This window comes from Rosa rugosa, chromosome 5 (genome assembly GCF_958449725.1).
Source record: "Rosa rugosa chromosome 5, drRosRugo1.1, whole genome shotgun sequence".
NCBI lineage: Eukaryota > Viridiplantae > Streptophyta > Magnoliopsida > Rosales > Rosaceae > Rosa > Rosa rugosa.
In genome coordinates, this window is record NC_084824.1 from 17,717,338 (window position 1) to 17,727,583 (window position 10,246).

General features: G+C 51.5%; 1 protein-coding gene across 1 annotated transcript; it reads left to right on the forward strand.

Moving 5' to 3' along the window:
- Positions 1-846: 846 nt before the first annotated feature.
- LOC133711286 (uncharacterized) lies at positions 847-9,854 on the forward strand. The gene is made up of 3 exons (XM_062137432.1): positions 847-1,068; positions 1,204-1,283; positions 8,567-9,854. Exons 1-3 carry the CDS (start codon positions 847-849, stop codon positions 9,852-9,854), a joined length of 1,590 nt encoding a protein of 529 aa, XP_061993416.1.
- The last annotated feature ends 392 nt before the right edge of the window (positions 9,855-10,246 follow it).

Here is a 10,246-nt window from a genome sequence, read left to right on the forward strand (position 1 = left end):
TAAGGCGGTGGAGATCAGCCCTTCAAAGAAGAGAAAGCTGTAGCGCAGGTTTGGAGAAGCCAAGCGAACATTAAAGGCTCTGGATCAAGGCCTGATTAAGCCTTCGCAATTGGTTAAGTCTCTTGAGCAGTATCAAAGAGAGATGGAGGCGCTGGCCGCTAAACCCTTAGTGGTTCCTCGCAGTTTTCAGAAACAAGCAGGTTCAGCGTCGGGGGCACCCAAGCCTAGTGTTTTCTGCAGGATTACCAAGGAGAGGACACCTCCGCCAGCCAGGAAGGAAAGCTCGTCAACCAGGCGACCAAGTGTCAGACGCAGGCTGTTTCGTGAAGAACCTGCGGCCAAACCTTCAGTTTTTGAGAGACTGGGGGGCAAGGACAGTAACTTGGAGTCCTTGCAATGGAGACCTAAGAAAGTTCAGAGCATAGTGGTCGCGGCTCCAAAGAAGGCCCCAGCAGTGGAGCAGAAGCCGGACCCACCAAAGTAGACACCCGTTCGTCAAGCACAGAAACGGGATGAGGAAATGATCCCCGCGGAAGAGTCTTTAGTTGCTCTCATCGCTAAATAGTTCAACACGGAAATCCTGGTTGACGAACCAAAGCTCAACCTCGATGATGACATGGACGAGACAGAAGTGGTGGACACTACTTGCGGCATAGTATATGTGTTACCTGCCAAGTACGCTCTTCCGGTCACTGTACAAGAATGTGTAGAAGCTGATGCAACCAGCGAGCAGCCATTGCAGATCACCTTAGCAGCAACGACTTCGGTAAAGAGGCAGTGTTCCTGGAAACTGAGGATGCTAACAGCAGGGGGTTCTTTATAAGTTTCACAAGGCCAACAACCGCTATGGTGCAACACATGAGACCTTTGTATATCACTGCGGAGATTAATGGTACCAAGGTTAGCAAAATCATGGTTGATACCGGGGCGGCTGTAAACGTCATTACTACAAGGACCATGCATCTGCTAGGGATCAAGAAAGAAAAGATCCAGTCCACCTCCCTCGCACTCAAGAATTTTGCAGGGATCATGACTAAGACTTTAGGCCTGCTTTTCCTGCAAATCAAGGTTGGTCCCGCCGAGGGCGTTTATGCTTGCTTTGTAACAGACTGTTACGTAGCATACAGCGCCATTCTGGGCAGGGATTGGATTCACCGGAGCTATTGTGTTCCATCAACTCTCCACCAGGAACTGATTATGTAGAACAGGGTTACTGATAAGGTAGAGGTGATTAAAGCAGACCCTCGACCTTTCCCCGTTTCCGTAAACTATGTAGATGTCAGGTATTACTTAGAGCCAATTACTCCATTGCAAGTCAGTGACATCGACAACAAGGGCCGCCCCACCGGGGTGACGGCCTCTGAATTGGCACGGTGGGGGCTTACGCTCGCGAAAGAGGACCTAGAAAGGCCTGACCATGTTGTGCCCCACTCTCAGATTAGTTAATGGATTACGACCTTCCAGAGGAAAGGATAGAGGCCTTCCATTCTTTGTAAGACAGGCTGTCTTCGTACTTGGTGGAAAAAGAGGCCTACAATCGAATCGCGAGATTGGAATGCATTAACGAAGAGCTGTCCGATTGTGAGGAGGAAGACGAAGAAATTCAACTCGCACCAGTGGCGTTGGACGACACCCCTCTGAAGGTTAGAGATCCTATCGAGAAGATCAATTTGGGAAAAACAGCTGCCCCATGGAAGTGGTCATCAGTACCTACTTAGAGCGTAGCGAGAAGTAGAGGCTCATAGACTTGCTGCATGAATACAAGGATTGCTTTGAGGAAAAATACGAAGACATACCAGGTCACCAGACTTGGTTTGCCACCAGCTGCCAACGTTGCCTGATAAGAGGCCCGTGAAACAAGAACTACGAAGAATGAACTCAGAAACCCAAGTCTTGGTCAAGGAGGAAGTCAAAAAGATGCACAAGTCCGGCATCATCAGGGTGGCCATATATAACCAGTGGCTATCTAACATAGTGCCTGTTCGCAAGAAAAAATGGTAAAATAAGGGTTTGCGTGGATTACAGAGACCTTAATACTGCTACTCCTAAAGACGTCTATCCCATGCTGGTGGCGGATATGTTGGTAGACGCAGTAGCGGGGCATGAGCTTTTATCCTTTATGGATGGGACAACAGGATATCACCAGATTCCGGTAGCAGAAGAAGATAGACACAAGACTGCTTTCCGCTGTCCTGGCTTCACGGGCGTTTTTGAATATGTGGTCATGCCCTTTGGCCTAAAGAATGCTGGAGCCATTTATCAGAGAGCCATGAATCTGATCTTCCATGACATACTTGGAAAAATCTTAAAGGTCTACATAGATGACGTGGTCGTGAAGTCCAAAAAATGAGGGGACCACATTGAGAACCTCAGAAAGGTTTTTGAGCGCATGCGGCTCCACAATTTGAGGATGAACCCTGCCAAGTGCGTGTTTCGTCGTCCACCAGAGGGGCATTGAAGTACCTGAAGACAAGGCAAATGCGGTCATCAATGCGTCTCCCCTGCGAACGAAGAAAGAGTTGCAGCGGCTACTGGGCAAGATCAATTTCCTGCGGCTGTTTATCTCTAACTCCGCCGGTAAGATTCAGCCTTTTTCCCCGCTGCTGAAGCTGCAAGGGCAAAATGAATTTGTCTGGGAGCCTAAACATCAAGAGGCCTTTGACAAAATCAAGGCCTATCTCGCGATCCCGCTAGTACTTATTCCTCCCAGACCTGGGTTCCCACTAAAGCTTTATATCTCGGCAGCTGAGGCTTCCATTGGGAGCCTGCTCGCTCAGGACGATGAGGACTGCGTCGAACATGCTATCTTTTACCTCAGCAGAACACTAACGGACTGCGAAACGAGGTACACGCCAATGGAGAAGCTGTGCCTCACACTATACTTCTTAGCGTGCAAGTTGCGACATTATATGTTATCCTTTACTACTTGCATCATAGCTCAAACTGATTTAGTCAAATATATGCTTTCGCGACCTATCCTAAGAGGTCGCATTGGCAAGTGGGTGCTTGCCTTGTCGGAATTTTCCTTGCAGTATGTTCCACAGAAAGCAGTCAAAGGGCAAGCCATCGCGGACTTCTTGGCACATCACCCTATGTTGGACGTACCAGCAGTGCGAGATTTAGAAGTTGCAACAGAAACAGTAAATCGACTGGACCTAGCGTGCTTGCCTGAGTACGCCGTGTTGTATCAAGCCACAATCTCACTCCAACCCTGGGTGCTGTATTTCGATGGTTCTCGAAAGGAAACAATGCCAGGGGCAGGGGTAGTCTTGGAAAACCCAGCTGGAGATCGCTTTTCATACTCTTTCCAGTTAGAGTTCCGGTGTACTAACAACCAAGCTGAATACGAGGCCCTCATTATAGGCCTAGAGGTGTTACTAGAGCTAGGGGTCAGAGACATCCAGGTTCGCGGAGACTCTTTACTCGTTGTACATACCTCCAACAATATGGAGGATTTGCTACATCACCAAGCATAAGTAACACCCTATTGGGGGGGCCCACAAGCCATGGTGGGGCCCAAACGAGATATGCATCCCGTAGCCCGACGTCCAAGCTACGCTACGGTAGTCGGAAGCGGCCAATACCTCGCCGGGAAGCCACCTTCCCGGCCTTGCCAAGTTGCTTCCATAATAGGCCTTTCTACACTAGAATAATGGTTTTAGCATCCCACATTGGAAAACATGTAGAGGAAGGAGCCTCCCTCCCCTATAAAAGGAGACTCCTTCCCACTTACTCAACATCCCATTACATCTCATGTAATCTTCTTGGGCCGCAAGGCCCAACACACATAGTTAAGCTTTCAAGTGGACGTAGTCTCCCGCTAAGGCGGGAGACGAACCACTATACTTCTTGTGTCTTGCTCTCTTACTCTCTCTTTCTTTAACGTTAATTAGACCCCCTCGGTGACTAACATTAACATTGGCGCCGTCTGTGGGAAGCCAACACAAAGGCTTCGTCACGTACCATGAACTTCGGTCAACACCGACCAACTCTGATCAAGGCTAGTCAACGCCAACTCAAAGTTGGTCAACGCTACACCACTGGCCATCCATCTCTGGCCACCCACCGCTGGCCATCCATCTCTGGCCAGCCTCCGCTGGTCATCCTCCGTTGGCTATCCACTGCTAGACAGCCTCCGCTAGCCATCCGCCGCTGGACATCCACGGCTAGACAGCCTTCGCTAGCAATCCACGGCTAGACGGCCTCCGCTAGCCATCCACCGCTGGACATCCCCGGCTAGACAGCCTCTGCTGGCCACCTTCCGCTGGTCATCCATCGCTGGCCAGCCTCCGCTGGTCATCCTCTGCTAGCCATCCACCGCTGGACATCCTCTGTTGGACATCCTCCGCTGGACATCCACCGTTGGACATCCTCCGCTGGACATCCTCCGCTAGCCATCCGTAGCTGGACATCCACGGCTAGACAGCCTCCGCTAGCCATCCACGGCTGGGTATCCAAGGCTAGACGGCCTCCGCTAGCCATCCACTGCTGGACATCCACGGCTAGACAGCCTCCGTTGGCCACCTTTCGCCGGTCATCCATCGCTAGCCAGCCTCCGCTAGCCATCCACAGCTGGACATCCACGGCTAGACAACCTCCGCTAGCCATCCACCACTGGACATCCTCCGCTGGACATCCTCCGCTGGACATCCACCGTTGGACATCCTCCGTTAGCCACCCTCCGCTGGTCATCTACCGCTGGACATCCTCCGCTAAGCATCCTCCGCCAGGTAGCCTCCGCTAGGCAGCACCGCTAGCTGTCGACGACAACAGGCTCCGCTAGGCATCCTCCGTTGGAAAGCCTCCGCTAGCAAGCCCAACGCACCAGCGGCCTCTGCTAGATAGCCCCGCTAGGGCGCCACTCCGCTGGTGATGCCGCTGGTCATCCACTGCTGGCCACCCTCCGCTGGTCATCCACTGCTGGCCACCCTCCGCTGGTCATCCACAGTTGGCCATCCACCGCTGGCCATTCATCACTGGCCACCCTCCGCTGGAAGGCCTCCGCTAGCAAGCCCAACGCACCAGCGGCCTCTCCTAGATAGGTCCGCTAGGGCGCCACTCCGCTGGCCATCCACCGTTGGCCATCCTCCGCTGGTCATCCATCGCTGGCCATCCATCACTGGCCACCCTCCGCTGGCCATCCTCCGCTGGCCACCCTCCGTTGGTCATCCATCGCTGGCCACCCTCCACTGGACATCCTCCGCTGGCCAACCAAAGCAATGGAGCGTCATGCTTGGACAACTCCAACATGATTTGGGTACTTACATGAATTCCAACTCCAACTCGCTCCAAATCGGCATAAGATAAGTAACTATATCTTCCTTTACGCTCTTTCAATATGAGCTAGTGCCATGCCAATGCCATGCTTTTACTACTTCTAAGCATGCCTACAATATATCTCACTTGATATGCATTTACATGCTTCTATGACTTTAAGCATGCGTACACTATGTATCAATGTTACTAGTACGTCTACCATGCTAGATATGCCATGCTTTATGTCTCCATGACCTCTAAGCATGTTTACAACAATATCAAAAATGTTATTAGCAACTACGCTACAGGTACATGCTACACATGTCATGCTTCTATTTAATTGCAAAATTAAATAAACATGTGACACTCAAACAACTTATGTCATATCTAGAAGCTTGTGACACTTATGACTTAATTAAACATGCTCGGATAAACACTTGCAATGGTTTCGACTTGCTTGGGTATCGAGCATGGCCACTACTTGCTTGGGCCACCCCCCGCATGCTCGCACAGCTCCTCTCCGCTCAACTACACCCAACTTGCTCGAACACAACCTAACTTGCTCAAACATATCCAACATGCTTTAGTTAAGCTCTAGGTTCACAATGCTTCATAGCTTTCATCTATTATGCATGTCGCATGGCCATAAGATCCATATATTATTACTTGCTATACTTATTTGGCATTGTTCATACAATTACAAACTTTACATATACTCTATATGTAAACGTATGGTCTAGCCTCCGGGCACCATACTTTGTCAAACTCTCCCCACGGGAAAGAGACCTAAACGGGTCTAGACTCCACAAGTCTATGGTCTACGACCAACTGCCAAGCGGTAAGGCAACGCCTCATAATGACGATGACCACTACGCAGCATTATAGTCAAGCTTTTCTCCTCCGGGAAAGAGTAAAGGAATCGGTTAACGTAGCCAACGACAGCCATTGATCCGGCAGTTAACCCCCGACACTTGGGTATCAAAGATTAGGTTCGCTACCTAACACCCACTGCTTAAACGCAGCTCCCCTCATCAAACAATTTTCCGACCATATGGAGATCTATAGCCAAGAGTGGGGGACTCCTTGGAGGGCCTAGAAGGGGCCCACCCGAAAGGGCATAAGCGTTTGCTCCGACCAATTCTAGATGGACGACGCACTCGCACTAATTATGCTCGCAATACGGCACAAAGCCACGCTTTGGTATCAACCCCGCTGAAAACCCTCCTTGATCGGGGACTTCGGGGACTTGTACATACAACCCAGCATAATTAGCAATGGTTACGCTCATGCCTCAGGGCATCACCTTCGAGCTACCCGTTAATGCCTCATGGCAACACCTTGAGCTCTAACGCTCATGCCTTCGCGGCACCCCCGAGCTTCCCGCTCACGAGCTCTAACGCTCATGCCTTCGCAGCAACCCCGAGCTTCCCGCTCACGACCTCTAACGCTCACGCCTTCGCGGCAACCCCGAGTTTACGCTCACGCCTTCGCGGCAACCCCCGAGCTTACGCTCATGCCTTCGCGGCAACCCCGAGCTTACGCTCACGCCTTCGCTGCACCCCTGAGCTTCCCGCTCACGAGCTCTTCCGCTCACGCCTTCGCGGCAACCCCGATCTTCCGTTCACCCCTTCGCGGCACCCCCGAGCTTCCAGCTCACGCTTTCGCGGCACCCCCGAGCTTCCAGCTCACGCTTTCGCGGCACCCCCGAGCTTCCCGCTCAAGCTTTCGCGGCACCCCCGAACTTTCCGCTCATGCCTTCCCGGCACCCCCGATCTTCCCGCTCACCCCTTCGCGGCACCCCCGAGCTTCCTGCTCACGAGCTTTCTGCTCATGCCTTCCCGGCACCCCTGAGCTTCCCGCTCACGCCTTCGCGGTACCCCCGAGCTTCCCGCTCACGCCTTCGCGGCACCCCCGAGCTTCCCGCTCACGCCTTCGCGGCACCCCCGAGCTTCCCTCTCACGCCTTCGAGGCGCCCCCGAGCTTCACACTCACGCTTCCCGGCACTCCCGAGCTTTCACGCTCACGCCTTCCCGGCATTCCCGAGCCTTCATGCTCAAGCCTTCACGGCACCCTCGAGCTTCCCGCTCACGCCTTCCCGGCACCCTCGAGCTTCCCGCTCATGCCTTCCCGGCAACCCCGAGTTTTATGCTCACGCCTTCCCGGCATTCTCGAGCTTTACACTCATATCCCCTCGAAATAGTACACATTAATGGAACATTGAATTCTTCTACCATTTGTGGTTCGCAACAAATCGAATTCTTTTTGCATTCCATTAATACGAGCGAAAACCAAACAAACACAAGTGTTCGCATATTCATCGTTCACGAATTACAAACACTTGCCTTCATGGCACTCATGCAACTTACACCGAGCGTAACCTCGTCAACTCGGCCTCGTTCGTTCTCTTGTGAGCACCACGCGCATCATATGCAATCGGTATACTTATTCTTAGTATGCTCAAACAACGATATGCGTTCTCGAGCCTATACGTCATAAACGATCGTACTCGACGGCATTCTCATGTATACATCAATATGCATCATGCACCTCGTACATTCATATATGCCAATTCATATCAATGCAACTCACATTTGTTGCCCAATGCAACAAGCATTCTACATATGCGCGTTTTTGTCTTTGTTATGTAGGTTAACGAGTCCCTTCTTGCTTACGGAGTTCGGGGACTTGTAGGGGCTAGGCGCCTCTCGGACGTTACTTATGCTTGATGACATCATGTGTATAACTCCCCAACCAAGAAGCTCCTCTTACTTGGGGACTTCGGGGACTTGTACATACCTCCAACAATATGGAGGATTTTCTACATCACCAAGCATAAGTAACACCCTCTTGGGGGGGCCCACAAGCCATGGTGGGGCCCAAACGAGACATGCATCCCGTAGCCCGACGTCCAAGCTACGCTACGGTAGTCGGAAGCGGCCAATACCTCGCCGGGAAGCCACCTTCCCGGCCTTGCCAAGTTGCCTCCATAATAGGCCTTTCTACACTAGAATAGTGGTTTTAGCATCCCACATTGGAAAACATGTAGAGGAAGGAGCCTCCCTCCCCTATAAAAGGAGACTCCTTCCCACTTACTCAACATCCCATTACATCTCATGTAATCTTCTTGGGCCGCAAGGCCCAACACACATAGTTAAGCTTTCAAGTGGACGTAGTCTCCCGCTAAGGCGGGAGACGAACCACTATACTTCTTGTGTCTCGCTCTCTTACTCTCTCTTTCTTTAACGTTAATTAGACCCCGTCGGTCACTAACATTAACACTCGTCATTAATCAACTTCGCGAAAAGTTCAGGTGCACGAGCTGTTTGCTCGCTCCGTATTTGGATCGTGCACTTGTACTCCTGGTTCAATTTGATGACGTGGACCTAGAGCATATTCCTCGCAAGCGCAATTTCGCCGCCAATGAACTCGCCCAGTTGGCTACTGGCATCACTTTAAAGTATGGGGTTCGCGAGAGGATTTTAATGGTTGAGCGCCGCACGTTACCTTCGTTACTCGGGCGGTCTGACCCGCTAGAAGAACCTGCAGTGGCAGCTTTGGATCCTATCAATGTGGACTGGCGTGTCCCCCTGATAGCATACCTCAAACAACCAGATAACTCTGCAGATAAGAAGATCTGTTTCCTCGCGCTGAATTACTTTCTCAGGAACGACGAGCTGCGGCGGCGCGGAGAGGACGACATAGATTTGCGGCGGCGCGGAGAAGATGGCATAGATTTTAGGTGTGTGTATGGTCATGAAGCGAAGCGCCTGATGCGAGAGGCGCATGCGGGTGTGTGTGGGGCTCATCAAGCGGGCCCAAAGATGCGTTGGGTACTCAGGAGACATGGTTATTATTGGCCCAGCATCTTAAAGGACTGTATCAAGTTCGCGAAAGGTTGCCAGGATTTCCAGGCGCATGGACCAGTCCAGCACATTCCAAATATACCCATGCATCTTATCATTAAGCCCTGGCTGGCACGCGGATGGGCACTAGACTTGATTGGCATGATTCATCCCCATTCCTCTCTTCAGCACAAATTCATCATCGTCGCCACCAACTTCTTTACTAAATGGGTAGAGGCCGAGCCTTTAAAGGAGGCTTCCGGCGCCACCATTCGGCAATTTATCTTTAATCACATTATTTGTTGGTTTGGCATCCCAGAGGTGTTAGTGTCGGACAGGGGGGAAACATTCATGGGCCGTGAAGTGGAACAGCTCGTCGCTGACTTGGGAATACAATTCATTCATAGCACCCCATATTATGCTCAATCCAATGGCCAAGCGGAGGCCAGTAATAAGATTGTCATCACCCTCCTGAAGAAGATGCTGGCAGAAAACCCTCTCCAGTGGCATGAGACGCTGTATCAGATTCTCTGGGCTTATCGTACCTCCAAGCGTAGCCCCACTGCCACAACCCCCTACGCTCTCATGTTCAGTCACGATGTTGTATTACCTCTGGAAATCAACGTTCAATCTCTACGGGTCCAAGACCAACATCATCTGATTGGCGAAGATTATGTCCAGGCCATGTGGCAAGAGCATGAAGATCTTAGCGAGAAACGATTAGAGGTTTGGGACAGTTTAGTGATGGAAAAGTAGAACGTCGCTCGCGCCTATGACAAGCTGATGCGTGGACGCAGCTACAAGGAGGGCGAACTCGTTTGGAAGGCAGTTCTGCCGCTAGGTGAGAAGTTGGCCGGCCACGGCAAATGGACACCGTGATGGGAGGGACCCTTTGTCATTCACAAGGTTTTGGAAAGAGGGACCTTTCATCTTAAAGACTTGGACGACAATATCCACAGGAACCCTATCAATGGTCGTTTTCTGAAAAAATATCACCCAAGTTTTTGGGAGTTTGAAGATCCGCCTGACACCCCGGCCACCAGGGCAGGGGGACAACCATAGTCTTTCTCTGCTCGCGTCTTCATCTTCGTCTGGGCCTACTTAGTGGCCCTACTCTCATATACTTGCTTCGCCTAGCAAGACTAGTG